General features: G+C 45.6%; 1 protein-coding gene across 3 annotated transcripts in view; it reads left to right on the forward strand.

The window, feature by feature from the left end:
• LOC106581175 (membrane-associated phosphatidylinositol transfer protein 3) overlaps positions 1-23,715 on the forward strand; it is a 129,554-nt gene that overhangs the window by 72,883 nt on the left and 32,956 nt on the right. For all 3 annotated transcript variants that reach the window (XR_001323030.3, XR_001323028.3, XM_014163053.3), the window contains exons 7-10: positions 1,376-1,516; positions 2,454-2,647; positions 8,664-8,821; positions 13,477-13,647. Coding sequence is in view for 1 of the 3 variants with exons in the window: in XM_014163053.3 (XP_014018528.1) it covers positions 1,376-1,516; positions 2,454-2,647; positions 8,664-8,821; positions 13,477-13,647 (664 nt within the window). In the remaining 2 variants the exon portion in view is untranslated. The remainder of the gene's footprint in view (positions 1-1,375; positions 1,517-2,453; positions 2,648-8,663; positions 8,822-13,476; positions 13,648-23,715) is intronic.

Consider the following 23,715-nt stretch of genomic DNA (forward strand, 5'->3'; position numbering starts at 1 on the left):
CTATAGTGTCCCACCCAGACAGGGCTTCACTGGCCAGGTGTGTCTGTCCTATAGTGTCCCACCCAGACAGGGCTTCACTGGCCAGGTGTGTCTGTCCTATAGTGTCCCCTCCCAGACAGGGCTTCACTGGCCAGGTGGGTCTGTCCTATAGTGTCCCCTCCCAGACAGGGCTTCACTGGCCAGGTGTGTCTGTCCTATAGTGTCCCCTCCCAGACAGGGCTTCACTGGCCAGGTGTGTCTGTCCTATAGTGTCCCACCCAGACAGGGCCTCACTGGCCAGGTGTGTCTGTCCTATAGTGTCCCACCCAGACAGGGCTTCACTGGCCAGGTGTGTCTGTCCTATAGTGTCCCACCCAGACAGGGCCTCACTGGCCAGGTGTGTCTGTCCTATAGTGTCCCACCCAGACAGTGCTTCACTGGCCAGGTGTGTCTGTCCTATAGTGTCCCCTCCCAGACAGGGCCTCACTGGCCAGGTGTGTCTGTCCTATAGTGTCCCCTCCCAGACAGGGCCTCACTGGCCAGGTGTGTCTGTCCTATAGTGTCCCCTCCCAGACAGGGCTTCACTGGCCAGGTGTGTCTGTCCCTCTAAAGTGTCCCCCAATATAGGGCTTCACTGGCCAGGTGGGTCCATCCTCCTAAAGTGTCCCCCCATAAAGTTCTTCACTGGCGAGGTGGGTCCATCCTCTAAAGTGTCCCCACGGCTCCCACAGGGTCACACTGACTCACTAGAGATGAGTCATACTGTAAGGAACAAGGGAGGAGAAGAGAGAGAGAAAGGAATATCTCATTGTCTCTAATCTCTCATGCCAAATCCAATAATGTGCTGCAGTATTTCCAGAGGAAGTGATGATTGGGATAGAGAGGGCTGGGTAATCCTCTGTGTTCACTGTGGGGACTAGTGTCGCCAGAGGCCTGCAGCTTTATCATGCCGTCTGCAGACCCCATTAACTTTCACACACCTGTGGACAATCCCCTCTTTGATAAGGACCTGTGTTCTAATTAAGCGCTGTCATTTTAAAGAGCGCATTATTGGCAAAACCATACAATGTTTAAACTCTATTTAATTTAACTTCCTCTCCTTGCATAACTTTGACAAGATTTGTGGTCATAACACAATTCTTAGTCAGGAAGCCAAGTACAATGGTGGCATGTCAAACCAATTAAGGAGAAGATTGTGTTGTTCCCTCAGACTGAGTCAGTCCTAATGAAGTGTGCTATTGACATTCAGATTCACCTGTGGATCTGAACAGGCACGGGGCCCAAATCTGCCTGCTGGGGAGGCTTGGCAGCCTACATTGATTGAGTGGAGCGAGGTTTTCTAAAACGGTGTGTGTGTACTGTGTGTGCTTGCATGTGTGTGTGTGTTCCCGTCCAGGTGTGTGTGATGGGCGACTGTGTGGGAGGTGTGCTGTGCTTCGACGCCCTGTGTTTCAGCAGCAGCAGTAGTAGCAGCCAGAGGCAGCACAGCAGCCCCAGCCACAGCAGCAGCAGGAACAACAGCACTGAGAGCCTCAAGGTAGGAGCATGACACATTACAACTCAATCAACTTGCTCTCTAACATGTTCTGTAAAACTGCACTTTTGGATACCCCTAAGAGAATTTTGAATTGAGGCATTACAATTTCAGTTTGTGCTTTCTGTGCTATTCAACTATCTCCCCATGGCGTGTAGCTAGAATTGTGTAAGTTCTTCTCTGTTCAGACAGCTTTCCTCTCAGACAGTCTCTCCTACCCCATGCTATCCCGGCCAAGACCTTGAAATTACTTGGTGTCCTCTCTCTCCGTCCTGAGCTGGCCTGTCTTTTCCTGTTTGTTTACACCCAGTTACAGTAGCACTGCATGATCCCCTGGGCTGCTCTTTCTGTCTGAGCCCCTCTTCTCTCCCCTCTGTGCTCTCTCTCTATATCTGTTCTCCTATTTCCCCTCTCTCTAACCTCAAATCTACTTTGCCCACTTCTACTCTCCTGTAACCTCAAACATAAAACAGGATCAAAATCTCTCTGGAGTTAGCAAACGTGGGTTGAAATACTTTTGAGGGTATTTCAATTACTTTCAGAGACATTTCAAAGTAAGTAGTTGAATATTAGAATGTATTTGGAAATGCACATGGGAAGTATGAAAAATACTCAAACAAGTGTATTTTTAAATACAAATATTTAAATACTCCATGCATTTAAACTCAGGTCTGTTTGGTCCTAGGGGTATTTTAAATAATGTATTTAGAAACAAGAATTTGAACAAAAATACTCATACACAGAAAATAAGTATTTCAAATAGAAATACTCAAATACACATGTATTTAAATCCAGGTCTGGTAGCTAGCCAGCTCCCACATTCTCATATGTGCTGAGAGAGAGGGATTAGCAATGAGCTGCTCGTTTGTGTACAGTTATGGTATTTGAGTGTGAGTGAAGCGTGAAGGCTTGTGTCCCTCGCTCTCTTCCTCCCACGCAGGATAACCCTGAGGACAGCCCCTGTCACAGCCCCAGCCTGGGCCTCAGCTCCAGTAAGAGGCTGAGTAAGAGCAACATTGATATCTCGGCCCTGCCCAGTGATGGACACAGCCAGGCCAGACAGCCCCTCAGCAGGAAACAGAGCGACTCGTACGATGGAGACACATCTACAGGACAACACAGCTTCTTCAGCAGGTACTGTAGATAGAGAACAACACCCTGATGGAAGCTAACCACAACCCTAACCCTAGCTTCATGTCCACATCCCGGTTCAACCCTAGCCATAACCCTAACCCTAGCTCCATGTCCACACCCGGCTCAACCCTAACTCTAATTTCAATTTCTATTGTCCTCCAAAAGTGAGGGACAATACCTCCAAAAGCACAATTCATGCACCATGGTTGGATTATGAGGCAGTAGTAGTAACAGTATACTTCTCCCTTTTCTCACTGTGATAGACACAGTGGGGATTATTCTGCTTTTTACCTCTCTTGGCAAGGACTCTGTTGACATTCCGATTCAATTAAGATAAAGGTTAAATACTGTAGATACTCAGACTTAGGGAAAATCCCATAATAGTATACTCCTACCATCACATTCCTGCCATATACCACTGTCATTAGAATCATATCTGAATACATGTTCTTATCACGCAGTTCTATACCCGATGTTTATTCCAGACATTTCTAGTGACATTTTGAATGATGTGTGTATGAGTGCACATCTATCCATCTAGCTATGTTCTCTGTGGTGTGATGGGATAACCCAGATGTACTGTACCTATCTGGCCCTCAGCCAGGTTATCATGGGATGTTTTATTTCTATGTGTGTCACACTGTCATCAATATTTGCTGCAATATGGTCCTTTCTGCCTGCCTTTCTGCCTGCCTGCCTACCTGCCTGCTTGTCTGCATTTCTGCCTGCCTTTCTTGCCTGTCTGCTTGTCTGCCTGCCGGACTTTTTGTCTGTCTATCTATATGCCTGCCTGTCTTCATTGCCGGCCTCCCTGTCAGCCTGCTGTGGGCTATAAATAGCCAGTGTGCATACTGTAGGAAACGGACTACTGCAGCTATAGCTGACTGGATGGGGAGCTCCCAGCTCACTACCATGCTACCAATTAACCAGCACCAAGCAACCAGTGTTCCCATTCCAAATCACATGTTCCAGTGCGGCTCACGTAGTTATAGTCATAGAAATAGCATTTTATTTCTATGGCTACAGTAGCCAGATCCCTGGCAACCTAGGCTGAATCCTAAATGGCACCCTATTCCCTATGAAAGTTCCCCCAGCCCTTCCCACAGGGTATCCTGTGGGAAGGGACAGAAAAGAAAGAAGGGAGGGACAGAAGGGAGGGACAGAAAAGTAATGTGTGGAAACAATTTGGTGAAGTGGTAAAAGAGGATGATAGCAGCCCCTGCCAGAATTCCCCCCCTTCTATTTTCCTTAATTTTGTGGCTAGATTCAAATACTTTGTGGCACACAGAGTCAAATACTTTCTAAAGAACAAACTTCACGTCAGGATAGTCAACCGAAATTAATAATTAATGTATGTGTGTTATATTAAACACAGAGGAGGGAGTAAAATGTTGGCAAGCAATAAACATTTCAGAACAGCTATGGCTGAATTATTATCCTTATACTTTCAAAAATACTAGTCGAATAAGACATTGGAGAGATGACGAATTTTGACAAAGATTTATTTATAGATTAATACAAATCAGTAGCGGATTTAGGGACGGGCGACATGCGCAGCCGCCCAGGGCGCGGGCGCTGAAGGAGGGTTCGCCCAGGGCGCCATATTGAAACAAATAGCCAAACCGAAAACTGCAGACAGAAATGCTTTCTGCTACTAAGATCACTGAAATGTAGGCTAAACTGACAATGGAGTGAAGAGCATAAATCTCAACTAGCAAGCAAGTCGCAGCAATGAAGAACGTGAAGGGGGGGGGGGGGGGAGAATTCTGGCAGGGGGGGAGATTTTTGGCACAACACCGGCTGTTATGTGTGATGATTCGCTATACAAATTCCACAGTCAGAAAACGGGACTTCAAATAGGCCTATGGCATGTCAGGGGAACTGTAGCCTACAGTTAATATGGGTTAAATTAAAACTGAAATCTGGACATCTAACCAGAATAACCTACAGGTTTTTGGTAAACTTCTGATAATACTAGTCCCGTGCGAATCGACATCCCTGTGTTTTGAGAGAAAATGTCTTGAGTTTTATAGGTGTTGCTAGAGGTTTGAGCAAGAAAACAATAACTGCTTCGATAAATTGAATGAAGTGCTGCGCATAGCCTATTGTGGCAAACCTCTTCAAAAGTTAGGAGCGTTTGTCACAAATTAAGTGGGAAACTGTCACCAAAGTCAGCCCAGAATGAAAGTTCTTTCGAACATGACAGTACCTGTGTGTTTGTTTCGCTGTCCTGGTCCACCCAGGCCGCAGGTAAGGTCAGGGATAGCAGGGTTCGGTACACAAATCTGGTTCTCGGTAGGTCCAGGTCTAAACGCCAACAGGTAAGTCCAAAACAGTCCAGCTTGTACATGGTAAATCCAGCCAATGTTGATTGTCTCTTTCTATATAGTTCATAGATCCTTCCCGCCCTCTCTCTCTTTTCCTGGTTTTTCTTGACCCTTTATCTGTGGGTCGGCTCCACCTTCTGAGGGTTCCCCTTGCTTCTGGGAATTGTAGTTTTGGCAGTCGGCCATTTTGTGATCTGTAGTTCTGATCGGGGTGGCCATTTTAGTGATCGGGCATAGCCCGTTTATTAGTTCTGCCCTCACATATCTGCCATTTATCACTCGACCCCCTTCTTTGCCACACATCTCCCCCCCTAGATCCGACCCCCTAGGTCGGGCTACCGCAGCAAAATATGCGTGCATGCGGGATAACCCATCCACATTTCCTCATTTCCCATTTCCTGTGTTTCAAGTCAAAGTGAAATGGTTGGAGACTCAAAAACCACCGCATCACCCGAGCGTTCTTTTCTTTAGCCCTATGCATCCAGGTGAGTGGTGCATGGTCACTGATGAGGGTGAAGTGGCGCCCCAGCAGGTAGTATTTCAGGCTTTCCAGAGCCCACTTTACTGCCAGCGCCTCTTTCTCAACAACTGAGTAGTTGGTTTCCCGTGGTTCCAGCTTCCTGCTTAAAAACAGGATGGGGTGTTCCACCCCTTCTACCTCTTGGGACAGCACTGCTCCCAAGCCGACCTCTGAAGCATCCGTCTGAACCACAAACTCTCTCTCAAAGTCTGGTACCACCAGCACTGGATTACAGCAGAGGGCCTCCTGTAATGTCACAAATGCTTTGGTGGCCCTTTCATCCCACTTGACCATGTTTGGCCCTCTGGCTCTAGTCATGTCGGTGAGTGGGGCGGCCACTGTTGCATAACTTGGGATGAACTTCTGGTAGTACCCGGTCAGCCCTAGGAAGGCTCGAACCTGCTTCTTATTTACTGGTTTCGGCCATTCTCTAATTGCCTCCACCTTCTTACGTTGGGGTTTGATTAATCCTCTTCCCACTGTGTATCCCAGATACTCCGTTTCCTCTAACCCCACATAACACTTGGCAGGTTCGCCGTGAGCGCTGCCTTTCTAAGGGCGTCTAACACTGCCTGTACCCGGGGTAAGTGGGATTCCCAATCTGGGCTGTAGATCCCCACGTCATCTAAATAAGCTGCGGCGTATGCTTGGTGCGGTTTTAGGACCTTGTCCATGAGCCGTTGAAAGGTGGCTGGGGCCCCGTGTAGGCCGAATGGCATGACGGTGTATTGAAACAAACCGTCAGGGGTTGCAAAGGCTGTCTTTTCTTTGTCCCTGGGGGTCAGAGGAATTTGTCAGTACCCTTTTGTCAGGTCCAGGGTCGTAATGTACCGAGCTTTACCAATTTTCTCCAGTGGTTCGTCTACTCTGGGCATGGGGTAGGCATCAAACTTGGAGATTTCATTTACCTTCCGAAAGTCGTTACAGAACCGCAAAGACCCATCGGGCTTGGAGACCATCACAATTGGGCTAGACCACTCACTATGTGACTCTTCGATCACTCCAGCTGTCAACATTTTCTCCGTCTCTGCTCTAATCGCTGCCTGTCAAGCCTCAGGTACCCGATATGGCCTCATACCCACATTCTCCACCACGTGTGGCAAACCTCTTCAAAGTTAGGAGCGTTTGTCACAAATTAAGTGGGAAACTGTCACCAAAGTCAGCCCAGAATGAAAGTTCTTTCGAACATGACAGTACCTGTGTGTTTGTTTCGCTGTCCTGGTCCACCCAGGCCGCAGGTAAGGTCAGGGATAGCAGGGTTCGGTACACAAATCTGGTTCTCGGTAGGTCCAGGTCTAAACGCCAACAGGTAAGTCCAAAACAGTCCAGCTCGTACACGGTAAATCCAGCCAATGTAGATTGTCTCTTTCTCTATAGTTCATAGATCCTTCCCGCCCTCTCTCTCTCTTCCTGGTTTTTCTTGACCCTTTATCTGTGGGTCGGCTCCACCTTCTGAGGGTTCCCCTTGCTTCTGGGAATTGTAGTTTTGGCAGTCGGCCATTTTGTGATCTGTAGTTCTGATCGGGGTGGCCATTTTAGTGATCGGGCAGAACCCGTTTATTAGTTCTGCCCTCACATATCTGCCATTTATCACTCGACCCCCTTCTTTGCCACACTATATATGAATGTCCTACATGTATCAACTTTCACAGTGAATGCTTTTGTTTATACGTTTTGTGCAAATTAATTGAACATCGCCAAATGCATCATAAAAAATATTGTGCCTATTTAATGCAATCCTTGATGTCAATAGATCACAAAGCTGCATTCAACTGAGCTATGCGCTTGGAACTAGTTCACTTTCTCACCCATAGCCTAAAAATGCATAACAAGTGCAAGTTAGCTGTTAAGCTCACATCTGATCTGAAGGCTGGGGGCATTTAGGACGTCTTCTACTGCGGATCGCTAAAATATCATAAATATGTTCCCACTTCCTCAATTCAAATATTATGGCGACACTATACCAAATATGGTTTGGTACGGTTTAGAAACTTGGGAGTCAAACTCGAGTTATCAGTGTAGCCTGTTATTGCCTGGATTTGTTGAAATATCTTCACACCTTGGAGAAAACCTCCAGGATTCTGTCATAACTGTCAATTTATATATGCACTACGTTCAAAAGTTTGGGGTCACTTAGAAATGTCCTTGTTTTTGAAAGAAAAGCACGTTTTTTTTGTCCATTAAAATAACATAAAATTGATCAGAAATACAGTGTAGACATTGTTAATATTGTAAATGAGTATTGTAGCTGGAAATGGCAGATTTTTAATGGAATGTCTACATAGGCGTACAGAGGCCCATTATCAGCACCCATCACTCCTGTGTTCCAATGGCACATTGTGTTAGCTAATCCAAGTGTATCATTTAAAAGGCTAATTGATCATTAGAAAACCCTTTTGCAATTATGTTTTTACTTTATCATAGTCAGGCAGTTGCAGATGGGTTATTAGCAATTGTGTGCAGGTGAACAAACAGCTGACCCGCGCACCACTAGTTCAGACCCAGCAGTAAGAGGTGAATTGATGGAGGGCAGGAAAGTAGTTTGGAAGTTAGAGCAAGTGAGAGAGGCAGGCAGTGGGAAGATGAAAGACAAATAGAGCAGCCGGCAATCCAAGGCAGATTGATTTTCCCTTTTAGGCTGGCCACAGACCATAATCCTTCTCTCCGTGCTCTCCTTTGTGATGGAAGTGTTAGTTTTGGTTAAACTGGTGGGTCAAGAGGTCTTCTACAGCTGCAGGGTCTGTAGGTTTATAGCCATGCAGTAGGTTTAAGGCCAGTTTGGCTGTTCAAACATCCACAAGCCCCATCCATCTTTCTGTTCTGCCTATTTAGGCCCCCAGTCTTGTCTCCTCGATAAAATGTGCTTACCACACACATGCTCATCCAACCTGTTATTTACATGCCCACTCAGGACACACACAGTGGATTGAGTAGTAAAATCCATTATACTGAGTAGTGGAGATGCAGTATTTGAATTTGAGTCAGTCTCTCTAAGAACGCGGTAGTAGATTTGTTGTTTGGTGTACCCATCCATTTTCCTGTTTTTCTACAGGGATTGCAACATTTGTAGATTTGGTTTATAAAAATAAAACACAAATTCTCTCTACTTCTCTCTTCTCTTTCATCTCCATCTCTCCTTCCATCCCCCACCTCCTTCCCATTCTCCCAGTCTGATGCAGGAGGGGGGGGACCTGCATCCCGGCAGCAGCAGTAGTCTGATTTTGAACCCAGGGAGGTTTGACTTTGAGGTCTCCGAATGTTTCCTGCTGGGCTGTCCACTGGGCCTGGTGCTGGCCATGAGACGTACAGTACTGCCTGCTGTCCAGGGTACGTGTTGTTAGAGAAACACACACACACACACACACACACACACACACACACACACACACACACACACACACACACACACACACACACACACACACACACACACACACACACACACACACACACACACACACTTCTCACACACCTCTGTGTCTAGGCAGACCCTGATGCAACACCTTCCCCACAATTTTTAGCTACCTTGTTGATGGACCAGATTGATCATCATACTTCTTTTGCTTGAATACACCACTATGCCAGATGCAGCTTTTTAGAGCCTTTTTAGACTATAAATATATTTAGAGGGCTGCCTTTCCCACACATCACCAGTGGAGGAAAAAGTACTCTATTGTCATACTTGAGTAAACGTAAAGATACCTTAATAGAAAATGACTCAAGTAAAAGTCACCCAGTAAAATACTACTTTAGTGAAAGTCTAAAAGTATTTGGTTTTAAATATACTTAAGTATCATTAGTAAATAGAATTGCTAAAATGTACTTATGTATCAAAAGTAAAACTATTAACCATTTCAAATTCCTTATATTAACTTCTCTAGGGCCAGTGGGACGAAATCGTCCCACCTACTCAACAGCCAGTTGAATCCCGTGGCGCGTTATTCAAATACCTTAGAAATGCTATTACTTAAATTTCTCAAACATATGACTATTTTACAGCATTTTAAAGACAAGACTCTCGTTAATCTAACCACACTGTCCGATTTCAAAAAGGCTTTACAACGAAAGCAAAACATTAGATTATGTCAGCAGAGTACCCAGCCAGAAATAATCAGACACCCATTTTTCAAGCTAGCATATAATGTCACATAAACCCAAACCACAGCTAAATGCAGCACTAACCTTTGATGATCTTCATCAGATGACAACCCTAGGACATTATGTTATACAATACATGCATGTTTTGTTCAATCAAGTTCATATTTATATCAAAAAGCAGCTTTTTACATTAGCATGTGACGTTCAGAACTAGCATACCCCCCGCAAACTTCCGGTGAATTTACTAAATTACTCACGATAAACGTTCTCAAAAAACATTACAATTATTTTAAGAATTATAGATACAGAACTCCTCTATGCACTCGCTATGTCCGATTTTAAAATAGCTTTTCGGTGAAAGCACATTTTGCAATATTCTCAGTAGATAGCCCGGCATCACAGGGCTAGCTATTTAGACACCCACCAAGTTTAGCACTCACCAAAATCAGATTTACTATAAGAAAAATGTTATTACCTTTGCTGTTCTTCGTCAGAATGCACTCCCAGGACTTCTACTTCAATAACAAATGTTGGTTTGGTTCAAAATAATCCATAGTTATGTTCAAATATCCTCTGTTTTGTTCGTGCGTTCAAGACACTATCCGAATGGTAAAGAAGGGTGACGCGCACGACGCATTTCTTGACAAAAAAATTCTAAATATTCCATTACCGTACTTCGAAGCATGTCAACCGCTGTTTAAAATAAATTTTTATGCCATTTTTCTCGTAAAAAAGCGATAATATTCCGACCGGGAATCTGTGTTTAGGTTCAAAGACGAATGAAAATAAAAACATGGGGTCGACTCGTGCACGCGCCTCAGCCCATTGTCCTCTGATAGAGCACTTGCCAAAAGCGCTAATGTGTTTCAGACAGTGGCTGGAATTACATCATTCAGCTTTTTCCCGCCTTCTGAGAGCTTTTTGGAGCCGTAGGAAGTGTCACGTTACAGCAAAGATCCTCAGTCTTCAATAAACAGAGTCAAGAAGCTCAAGGAATGGTCAGAGAGGGCACTTCCTATACAGAATCTTCTCAGGTTTTTGCCTGCCATATGAGTTCTGTTATACTCACAGACACCATTCAAACAGTTTTAGAAACTTTAGGGTGTTTTCTATCCAAAGCCAATAATTATATGCATATTCTAGTTTCTGGGCAGTAGTAATAACCAGATTAAATCGGGTACGTTTTCTATCCGGCCGTGTAAATACTGCCCCCTACCCCCAACAGGTTAAGCAAACCAGATGGGCCATCATTTTCTTTTTTAACTTTTTTATTGGCGGATAGCCAGGGGCACTCTCCAACACTCAGACATAATTTACAAATCAAGCATTTGTGTTTAGTCTCACGAGTGCTATCTTTGAATTCCCTGTCATAAGTCAGCCAAGGCGCAGCGTGCCGGTAGTTCCACATATTTTATTAGTGAACCCAAACAAAACAAGAAACAGGTGAAACTGAAAGAAACGTGACGTTCTGGGGCTGCATAAACACAGCTGCACAAAAACAAGATCCCACAATAACACAGGGAAAAACAGGCTGCCTAAGTATGGCTTCCAATCAGAGACAACGAATGACAGCTGCCTCTGATTGGAAACCATACCCGGCCAAAACATAGAACACACTCTAACCTAACTAAACAGAGAACACACAGCTCTCCTAGGTCAGAGCGTGACAGTACCCCCCCACCCCCCCAAAGGTGCGGACTCCCGGCCGCAAACCTGAACCTATTGGGGAGGGTCCGGGTGGGCATCTATAATTGGCGGCGGCTCTGGTTCTGGGCGTAGCACCCCCCCGCCCACTGATCCCCCCGCTCCTGTGTGTCCGGAGGAACCAGACCATGGATCATCGCCAGAGGCTCTGGAACGCCAACCACCGCTGAAGACTCTGGGCTGAAGACCACCGCTGAAGACTCTGGGCTGCAGACCGCCGTTGAAGACTCTGGGCTGCAGACCGCCGCTGAAGACTCGGGGCTGCAGACCGTCGCTGAAGACTCGGGGCTGCAGACCGTCGCTGGAGGCTCCGGACTGGGGAGCGTCGCTGGAGGCTCCGGACTGAGGAGCGTCACTGGAGGCTCCGGACTGAGGAGTGTTGTTGCAGGCTCCATGCCTTGGATCATCAATACAGGTTCCGTGCCTTGGATCATCACTGGAGGCTTCGTGCCATGGATCATCTCTACAGGTGCCGGGCCATGGATTATCCCTACAGGCTCCGGACCATGGATTATCTCTACAGGCTCCGGGCTATGGAGGCGCACTGGAGGGCAGGAATGCTGAGCGGGCATACTCCAAGCTGGCTGAGTGCCAACCTTAGCACGACAACAGTGAGGAGCTTGCACCGAGCGCACCGGGCACATGGGCGACACCGTGCGCACCACCGCATAACACGGTGCTTGTACAGTCACTCGCTCCCCACGGTAAGCACGGGGAGTTGGCTCAGGTCTTAAACCCGCCTTAGCCAATCTACCCGTGTGCCCCCCCAAAAACATTTTTTGGCCGCTGCCTCTCGGACTCCTGTAGCTCCCTTAGCCGTTCTTCCCAGTATCGCCGTTCTGCCTTCGCTGCCTCTATCTCCTCCGGCGGGCGGCGATACTCTCCCGGCCTTGTCCAAGGTCCTGCCCCATCCAGGATCTCTTCCCAGGTCCAGTCCTCTGACCCACACTGCTTGGTCCCGCTCGTCTTCCTGGTGAGCGCACGCTGTTCGGCTTTCTTTTGGTGGGATCTTCTGTCACGATTGCTATCTTCAAATTCCCTGTCATAAATCAGCCAATGCGCAGCGTGCCGGTAGTTCCACATATTTTATTAGTGAACCCGAACAAAAGAAGAAAACAGGTGAAACTGAAACAAACGTGATGTTCTGGGGCTGCATTAACACAGCTGCACAAAAACAAGATCCCACGAAAACACAGGGAAAAACAGGCTGCCTAAGTATGGCTTCCAATCAGAGACAACGAATGACAGCTGCCTCTGATTGGAAACCATACCCGGCCAAAATAATGAACACAAAACATAGAATGCCCACCCACCTATCACACCCTGACCAAACTAAACAGAGAAAACACAGCTCTCCTAGGTCAGAGCGTGACATTTAGAGAGTCCGCCTGTCATGACTTCCGCTGAAGTCGGCTCCTCTCCTTGTCCGGGCGGCGTTCGGCGGTCGACGTCACCGGCTTGCTAGCCATCGCTGCTCCATTTTTCCATTGTTCCATTTGTTTTGTCTTGTTCCCTGCACACCTGTTATTTCATTCCCTAATCACACTGCATGTATTTATTCCTCTGTTCCCCTCCATGTCTTTGTGTGAAATTGTAATTGTTACGTGTTTCATGTGTACGCGCTAGGCAGGGTTTTTTCCCATATTTTCCGTGGTATTTCACGAAGGTTGTTTATTGTAACATTTGCTGATTTGTTGGGACTGTTTCGCACCTTGCACTTTATCCTTTGGCTGGAGGTTTTGACGCAGTGGCGTCTGTCTGTTTTGTTACCTCTACCCAAATAAAGTGTGCACGTGTTCACAACTCTCTGCTCTCCTGCACCTGACTTCTCCACCAGTAGCGCTCACCGTGATACCGCCAGATCAGAGGCAGTAGGGATGACCAGGGATGTTTTCTTGATAAGTGTGTGAATTGGACAATTTTCCTGTTAAAATGTAACAAGTACTTTTGGGTGTCAGGGAAAATGAATGGAGTAAAAAGTTAAAGTTAGCAAAAATATTATTAGTAAAGTACAGATACCCCCAAAAATGTCTTAAGTAGTACTTTAAAGTATTTTTACTTAAGTACTTTACACCACTGCACATCACATTACACATTTTGTACACACAAGCCTTATCATTTATTAGTTCACAGACTAAGAGCCCCCCAATCTCTGCTGTCTGCTGTCCTGTGTCCCTCAGTAAGCCAACTCCGTCCTGCCTGCAACCAGATCTTCAACCTGTTCTACCCCTCGGACCCCTCTGCCTCCAGACTGGAGCCCCTGCTGGAGCCCCTCTTCCACAAGCTGCCCCCCTTCCCCATGCCGCGCTACCAGCGCTACCCCCTGGGAGACGGACGCTGCACACTAATAGGTGAGTCAGAGGGAAAGTGTTAATAGAAAATCAATTCAACTATGGAGGTGATACCAGCGTATTTTCTGTTATAATTGTATCGCCGTACTGTATTCATCAGCTTTTGGGTTTTGCATTTCAAAGCCAGTGTGAAATATTTGGATAATTCTAAGTAGGTTGGTTCTACACTACACCATTGAGAGCATCTTGACTTAGACTGTTATTTTAGTTTTTTCCTCTATGCACACTCACTGGACTCTACCCACACATTCACACATACTACACTGGACTCTACCCACACATTCACACATACTACACTGGACTCTACCCACACATTCACACATACTACACTGGACTCTACCCACACATTCACACATACCTCACTGGACTCTACCCACACATTCACACATACTACACTGGACTCTACCCACACATTCACACATAGTACACTGGACTCTACCCACACATTCACACATACTACACTGGACTCTACCCACACATTCACACATACTACACTGGACTCTACCCACACATTCACACATACTACACTGGACTCTACCCACACATTCACACATACTACACTGGACTCTACCCACACATTCACACATACCTCACTGGACTCTACCCACACATTCACACATACTACACTGGACTCTACCCACACATTCACACATACTACACTGGACTCTACCCACACATTCACACATACTACACTGGACTCTACCCACACATTCACACATACCTCACTGGACTCTACCCACACATTCACACATACTACACTGGACTCTACCCACACATTCACACATACTACACTGGACTCTACCCACACATTCACACATACTACACTGGGTTCTACCCACACATTCACACATACTACACTGGACTCTACCCACACGTTCACACATACTACACTGGACTCTACCCACACGTTCACACATACTACACTGGACTCTACCCACACATTCACACATACTACACTGGACTCTACCCACACATTCACACATACTACACTGGACTCTACCCACACATTCACACATACCTCACTGGACTCTACCCACACGTTCACACATACCACACTGGACTCTACCCACACATTCACACATACTACACTGGACTCTACCCACACATTCACACATACTACACTGGACTCTACCCACACATTCACACATACTACACTGGGTTCTACCCACACATTCACACATACTACACTGGACTCTACCCACACATTCACACATACTACACTGGACTCTACCCACACATTCACACATACTACACTGGACTCTACCCACACATTCACACATACTACACTGGACTCTACCCACACGTTCACACATAGTACACTGGACTCTACCCACACATTCACACATACTACACTGGACTCTACCCACACATTCATACATACTACACTGGGTTCTACCCACACATTCACACATACTACACTGGGTTCTACCCACACATTCACACATACTACACTGGGTTCTACCCACACATTCACACATACTACACTGGACTCTACCCACACATTCACACATACTACACTGGACTCTACCCACACATTCACACATACTACACTGGACTCTACCCACACATTCACACATACTACACTGGACTCTACCCACACATTCACACATACTACACTGGACTCTACCCACACATTCACACATACTACACTGGACTCTACCCACACATACTACACTGGACTGTACCCACACATTCACACATACTACACTGGACTCTACCCACACATACTACACTGGACTCTACCCACAAATACTACACTGGACTCTATCCATACATTCACACATACTACACTGACACTCCAACACACACCTACACGACACACACCCACACATTATATACGCTCACACACACAAAACACACACACACAAAACACACACATGCATATTGACGCCACACACTCACACGTAGACACACTTTCACACTCCTTCACACTCTTCCCATACGCTGCTGCTACTCTGTTTATTATCTATTGTGATTGCCTAGTCACTTTTACCCCTACCAACATGTACATTTTACCTAAATTACCTCAACTACCTCGTACCCCTGCACATTGACTTGGTACTGGTACTCCTTGTATATAGCCTTGTTATTGTTATTTTATTGTCTTACTATTTCCTGTTTTTATTTATCAAAATGTTCTTACTTTTTAACTCTACATTGTTGTGAAAAGGCTCGTTAGTAAGCATTTCACAGGAAAGTCTACACCTGCTGTATTCTGTGCATGGAACAAATACATTTGATTTGGTTTGTAGTGAAAAGGCAGGGGTAATGCTAGGATTTCTTAGATTCTGAAACACACACACACAAATGTGTGCACATACACTCTCACACACACACACACAGTGGTGGAACTGAGGCTCTCACTGTCTGTTAGCCTTACAGAAACATAGCCGAAGCATTGCGTTTCAAAGTCATTATAATTAATCCTCTGGTGTGGTACGTTACCCTTAGACTGCACACGTACAGACCTGTGTGCACGTGTGTGTGTCTGTGTGTGTGTTTGTGTGGTGTGGTATTACTGTGCTAGATGTGTCAGGGTAGGTAAGTACTAGATAGCACAATAATCCCACCGGGGACAGGAGGGCTGGCTTTAACACCCTAATAAAGCCCTGATTTATTTAAAGAATGTTTTTAGCCTCCTTTTGGGACATTGAGACTTAAACACCTTGCCTCTGCCCCTGCCTCTCTCAAGGTAAATCACTGGGAGGAAGTAGTACGAAGGCTGTACAGTACAGTGGAACCTACAGCCGTTCTGGTTCTGTCAAGGGGGCGAACCTGTACATCAAGCTACTTCACGCTACAGAAACAGGAGAAAGGCTCCTGCCCTATGGAACATTCTGGCTCGGACACTGCTTTCTTATGGTTCATAAGGGAGTGCCACAGACCTAAAATGTTCAAATAAACCTACTTCATGAAGTAACCGCAAATAATTACAATAATGTCACAACAACATCAACAACAGCAAATTAGCTGTTAGCAACTCCCCATAGTATGAAACTGCTTACTCACAATATTTGTCATCCTATTCAGAAGTGCCCTCTCAGTTAGAAAACGTTATGTTTAATTTGAGGGGAGGAGTCTCGTGGGGCATCAGTAGTTTGAGAGACTGGTGTTGTGCAAGGAGACACTTTCACACTCTCACAGTCTGCCTCCCAAATCTTACCCTATTCACGATATAGAGCACAAGCAGTGCTCTATATAGGGAATAGGGTGCCATTTTGGACACAGCCACAGTCTCTCACAGCTTTCCTGAGTTTTAATTACACCACTAAATCTATTGATCAGGCTCAGAGGCTGTCAAATTATGAGTTAAATGAAAACACACCCATGCAGGCACACACACGCGTACACACAAACACACACTGAAACACCCCACTCATTTCCCTTGGTGCTATAATGTGGTAATTAGTTAAAGCAATGATGACATGGAGAGCGATCAAATCCTACTCCTATGGGTAAGGCTCTACCATCAATACCCATCCACATTGTGGAGGCTTTATTGTGATGAAGGGAAGTAATACTGAGAAAATGCTCTTTACCCTCTCCTACCCCCTGCCCTCTGCTCTTTACCCTCCCCTACCACCTGCCCTCTGCTCTTTACCCTCTCCTACCACCTGCCCTCTGCTCTTTACCCTCTCCTACCACCTGCCCTCTGCTCTTTACCCTCTCCTACCACCTGCCCGCTTCTCTCACCCCTCTCCTACCCCCCTGCCCTCTGCTCTTTACCCTCTCCTACCACCTGCCCTCTGCTCTTTACCCTCTCCTACCACCTGCCCTCTGCTCTTTACACTCTCCTACCCCCCTGCCCTCTGCTCTTTACCCTCTCCTACCACCTGCCCTCTGCTCTTTACCCTCTCCTACCACCTGCCCGCTTCTCTCACCCCTCTCCTACCCCCCTGCCCTCTGCTCTTTACCCTCTCCTACCACCTGCCCTGTGCTCTTTACCCTCTCCTACCACCTGCCCTCTGCTCTTTACCCTCTCCTACCACCTGCCCTCTGCTCTTTACCCTCTCCTACCACCTGCCCGCTTCTCTCACCCCTCTCCTACCACCTGCCCTCTGCTCTTTACCCTCTCCTACCACCTGCCCTGTGCTCTTTACCCTCTCCTACCACCTGCCCTCTGCTCTTTACCCTCTCCTACCACCTGCCCTCTGCTCTTTACCCTCTCCTACCACCTGCCCTCTGCTCTTTACCCTCTCCTACCACCTGCCCGCTTCTCTCACCCCTCTCCTACCCCCCTGCCCTCACCCTTCTCTCTTCTCTCACACTCCCTGCCTGCTTCTTTTACCCCTCTTCTACCCCCCTGCGCTCTCCTCAAACCCCTTTCCTACCCCCCTCTGTCATTACCTCCCCCTCAGATATTCTCTCTCTCTCTCAGAACATGAAACTCAAACATCCGACCCTCTTTATCCCTCTGTTTCACCCGCAGTCTTACTTTCTTTCAAATATTTTATATTTTGCATTATATGACAGTCACCAACATTCAGAAGATTCTGTCTTTCTCTCATCTCTCTCTCACTCAACCTATGTTTCTCCTCCAGCACACATCGAATCCTGATGGTGTTTCTTTCTCTCGACAGAGAGTGCGTCACAGTCAGTGTCCCCTGTCTGTGTGCAGTGTGCTGTGAAAGACAAAGTCCCCACAACACTGAAATGACAGAGGATGAGGGCTCCACTGAGAATAGAAGTAACGGGGCTCATTAAAGATAGCAGATGATTGATTGTGTGTGTTTTTTTTCTCCTTTTTTTATTTTACCTTTATTTAACTAGGCAAGTCAGTTAAGAACACATTGTTATTTTCAATGACGGCCTTGAAACCGTGGGTTAACTGCCTTGTTCAGGGGCAGAACGACAGATTTCTACCTTGTCAGCTCGGTGATTCGATCTTGCAACCTTTCGGTTACAAGTCCAATGCTCTAACCGCTAGGCTACCTGCCGCCCCTTTGTTTGTGTGTGCGTTAGTAGAATGTGGTGCCGGAATTTTGACTTGCAGCATTTTAATTTAATGGATATTTGAGAAATTTACCAGACCCATATGCATTGGGTGCGTAACGATGCTCAGAATGACAGAAATCACATTTAGATTATGGTTATTCATAACAGAACATGCAACTCAAGGATGCAATTCAATTTAGAAAAGGGGAGATCTAAAGATGCAACAACTATCATGGGTTGCTAATATGACCAGGATTGTGTAAAACATTTAGGTTTCAAACAATGAAGTATATGTTTTCAAAATGCTTACTGCCTCCAGCTCAATACAAAGTGGTGTGTGACGCACTGAAGCCTCTCTACCATTTCTTATATTCACTTGAATGGCGAATGGTAAGTGCACTTCAATTGCAAAATGAAGCTATTTTTAGTAGCTCTATTTAATCGTGGCCATTGAAACAGTTTTTAACACGTGATTGCATTTAGAATTGTTAAGCCATGATTGGGCTTATTAAAGCATATGTTTCACTCCAGCAGCAACATGAGCTGTTTGAGAAGCTGTAGCAGCAGCTCTCGTGTAAGCTGACAGATTTCTGCTGATACTGTAGGCTCTGTATCTGTGTGCTGGGCTCGTGTGATAAACACAACGACTAACAAAAATAACCAAGCGCCAATTTAATTCTAATAAATTATGCAAATGAACCTATAGATAAGGATGACTGGTCAAACGTATTTCCATCGACTGGTATTTCTAACAATGAATAGGATAAAATGCATTATTTTACAATGGGATTTTTTTTCTTCTCCCGGGCAATTGACCAGCGACAGTTTTATTTATGAGCTTTTCATTTTTTTTGACAATGTAACGGAAACTCTGGTGTGTGTGTGCGCGCACGTGTGTTCATGCATGTGCTTGCGTACGCGCACGTGAAAGGATACAACAGATGAAAGAAAATATCTGTCACACCCAGTCACATTTTTACACCAATTGCCATATAACAAAACACTAATTTCACTCTCCCATAGACACACACACTCTAGTATGCTGATTGTTTACTTTCCAACATTTACTGTGTGACACTATCAAGATGTATGTGACCATCCATGGCACCTTTCTACCTTGCCTTTAAAAAGACCAGTCCAAACTGTTCGTTTTTGGCCACCATAACTGCAGGCCTGTATTACCTCCACCTGATTCCCCCACACGCCTGCCTGGGAAAGCGGCCTGGAATTGCTATTCCGCTGCGGCTGCCAGTCCCTTACAGCCGGGGGAAATTAGACTGACAGCCGGATAGTGTGGAGAAGCATCCAATGCTTTGTTTAAACGCCCGCTAAAGGTCACTACAGCAGCAACACACAAAAAGTTAACCTCACTGGAATGGATTGCGTAATGAAAGTAGACATCCTTTAAGGACCGAGCTGATAGATGATGGCTCACAATAACATATTTTGATATGCAGACATGCAAACACACAGGAATATAATTACATACAGTAAAGACACACTTATACATACACACACACATACACACACACACACATAAACACAGACAGAAGCATCATGAAAACAAAAATCCAACACAGTTTTAACCAATAATCTATTGATCAGGCTCAGAGGCTGTCAAATTATGAGTTAAATGAAAACACACCCATGCAGGCACACACACACGTGTACACACAAACACACACTGAAACACCCCACTCATTTCCCTTGGTGCTATAATGTGGTAATTAGTTAAAGCAATGATGACATGGAGAGCGATCAAATCCTACTCCTATGGGTAAGGCTCTACCATCAATACCCATCCACATTGTGGAGGCTTTATTGTGATGAAGGGAAGTAATACTGAGAAAATGTACTTTCCGTTTGGGTGTGTTTCTATTGACTGAGCTTAGGGCTGGATGTGAATGATGATCATCTGGTACTGTAATAGATAAACAGCTAATGCTTTGGAACGGTCAACTTCTGAGTTTGGATGGAGTTATGTCTTTCATATCGCACAGGGAGAGTTCAGTCCTTGCATTGCACTGCAGCAATATTCTACATGCACACACACACACACACACACACACACACACACACACACACACACACACACACACACACACACACACACACACACACACACACACACACACACACACACACACACACACACACAGAGAGAGAGAGAGAACAGTATACCTTTGAAGCTGGGGTGTAGTGAAGGCCACAGTATAATAATGAAAATCTCCTCCTTCTGTCCGCTGTCCCACAACCTTGGTGCTTTCATTCTCCTTAATCCCTATTTATAGCTCAGACCCTCTATTTCCATACTGATAGTAGTGTTGTGGTCCCTCTCCCTTCACCCCTCTCCTACCCCTGTCCTCTTCTCTCACCCCTCTGCCCTCTTCTTTCGCCCCCCTTTTACCCCTTCCCTCTTCTCTCACCCCTTTCCTACCCCCTTCTCTCACCCCTCTCCTACCCTCTTCTCTCACCCCTCTCCTACCTCCCTGCACTCTTCTTTCACCCCTCTCCTACCACCTGCACTCTTCTCTCACCCCTCTCCTACCACCTGCACTCTTCTCTCACCCCTCTCCTACCCCCTTCTCTCACCCCTCTCCTACCCCCTTCTCTCACCCCTCTCCTACCCCCCTGCCCTCTTCTCTTTACCCTCTCCTACCACCTGCTCTCTTCTCTCACCCCTCTCCTACCCCCCTGCCCTCTTCTTTTACCCCTCTGCCCTCTCCTCAAACCCCTTTCCTACCCCCTGCCCTCTTCTCTTACCCCTCTCATACCCCCTGCCCTCTTCTCTCACCCCTCTCCTACCCTCTTATCTCACCCCTCTCCTACCCCCTGTCCTCTTCTCTCACCTCTCTCCTACCTCCCTGCCATCTTCTCTCACCCCCTTTTACCCCCTTCCCTCTTCTCTCACCCCTTTCCTACCCCCCTGCTCTCTTCTATCACCCCTCTTCTCTCACCCCTCTCCTACCACCCTTCTCTCTTCTCTTACACCCCCTGCCCTCTGCTCTTTACCCTCTCTTTACCCTCACTGGAATGGATTGCGTAATGAAAGTAGACATCCTTTAAGGACCGAGCTGATAGATGATGGCTCACAATAACATATTTTGATATGCAGACATGCAAACACACAGGAATATAATTACATACAGTAAAGACACACTTATACATACACACACACACACACACACACACACATAAACACAGACAGAAGCATCATGAAAACAAAAATCCAACACACAAATTGCCTCTCCATAGATAGCCGGTTATATAGAGGAATACAAACGGGGGTCCTCTAACAGATGACCAGTTGCATTGGAGATGCACTGCTCCCTGTTTAGCATTCTGATACAGGTTCATGCTCTCATTGCGTATCTTCATATCCTACCATCCATGCTGCTCTCTCAAACTGTTCCCTCCTCATCCCCTCCCCCCTGCTGCCCATAATAGAGATCATCCAGCCTTTGTGTTCTACTGGCCCTGTCATAATGTAAAAATGAGATTCCTGACTACTGATGGATCCGCTGGTTCAACATGGAGAGGACATATCCTGCTGAGAACATGTCATCAAACAGGGTCTGGTCCACCCTCTACATCTGTGGCATCCAGTAATTCACCGCTCGGTAACCAGTAATCACACACACATACAAAAATACAAATACAAAAATCCACATACATGCATGACAAATGCATGCACACATCCTCTGACACACACACACACACACACATACATTATACACACACAGACCTGCCCTTAAATATGGCTGTGCTTAATGGAAAGTTCTCCAGGCAGACACTCAGACTGTCTCTTCCTTTCAGAGGAACAGTCAGTCAATGTTAAATGTAATGAGAGAGGTTACCATGCTATACGGCAAGTGTCTTACATATAACTGAGACAGAGGACAGACCGACAACAGACTGTGTCTGCATCTCAAATGGGACCCTATTCCCTATAGTGCATTACTTTTGACCACGACCCTGATCAAAAGTAGTGCACTATGTAGTGAATAGGGTGCCATTTGGGAGACATCCAGTTGGATATTGTTATTGGTTTGCTTTTATGGATATTTTTATGTCGACGCTTTTATTATTATTTTTTTTTTTTACATTCAATTCACTGTCTTTGTACTTCCCCTCCCTCTTTCTGTCTACAGTACAGTACACCATAGCATAGTTGTTACAGAAGGCTAATGATAATGTTTCCAGATCTGGAGAATTGATTGGAACAATATTGATGCACTCAGATAGCCTATACTACAGATTGTATTACTATAAACAACAACACTGTACTGTAACACTGAACTGTAACCATGCCAACCAGACCTGGTCCCTAGTTATCATACTGCCACAGAAAGAGAGCATATGTGACAACTGGCTGAAATTGGTCTTTTTTTAACATTGGATAAAAGTAGAGACTCAGAGCTACAGAATGTTATCATACACTGCATTTTTGAGGAACAATGGGAAAGTAATTCTCCTTTGAAAGTTGATAAACCTTTAAACTCACTTTTGAGAAAATGGCCTTTGAATTCTTTAGTACCTACTGGAGAGCTCTCCTTTGTCAACGCCCATTCAGCATTTCTCACACCCTCTTAAGCCAGCCCCACCCATCTCATGTGCTAAACAGTGAGTAGTGTAGTAAAGATTAAGACTAAAAGTGGTGAAAGTAGTAGCCTACAATAAGGAAAAATTCCAGGTAAACAGAAAGTGTCCAGATAAAAATATTTTATAAATATTAGATGACGCTTACCCAGACACACTTGTCTAAATTGATGGGTCATGTGAAAGAAATGCTATAACCCCCAGCCACATCCAGTGGAGGAAAAAGTACTAAATTGTCATACTTGAGTAAAAGTAAAGATACCTTAATAGAAAATGACTCAAATAAAAGTCACCTAGTAAAATACTACTTGAGTAAAGTCTTAAAGTATTTGGTTTTAAAAAGTAAGTATCACAAGTACATGGAATTGCTAAAATGTACTTATATATCAAAAGTAAAAGTATAAACCATCATTTCAAATTCCTTATATTAAGCAGACCGATATCCAGGGGCATTCTCCAACACTCAGACATCATTTACAAATGAAGCATTTGTGTTTAGTGAGTCTGCCAGATCAGATGCAGTAGGGATGACCA

The sequence above is a fragment of the Salmo salar genome, chromosome 20 (assembly GCF_965601325.2).
Source record: "Salmo salar chromosome 20, fSalSal1, whole genome shotgun sequence".
NCBI classification, from domain to species: Eukaryota; Metazoa; Chordata; class Actinopteri; order Salmoniformes; family Salmonidae; genus Salmo; species Salmo salar.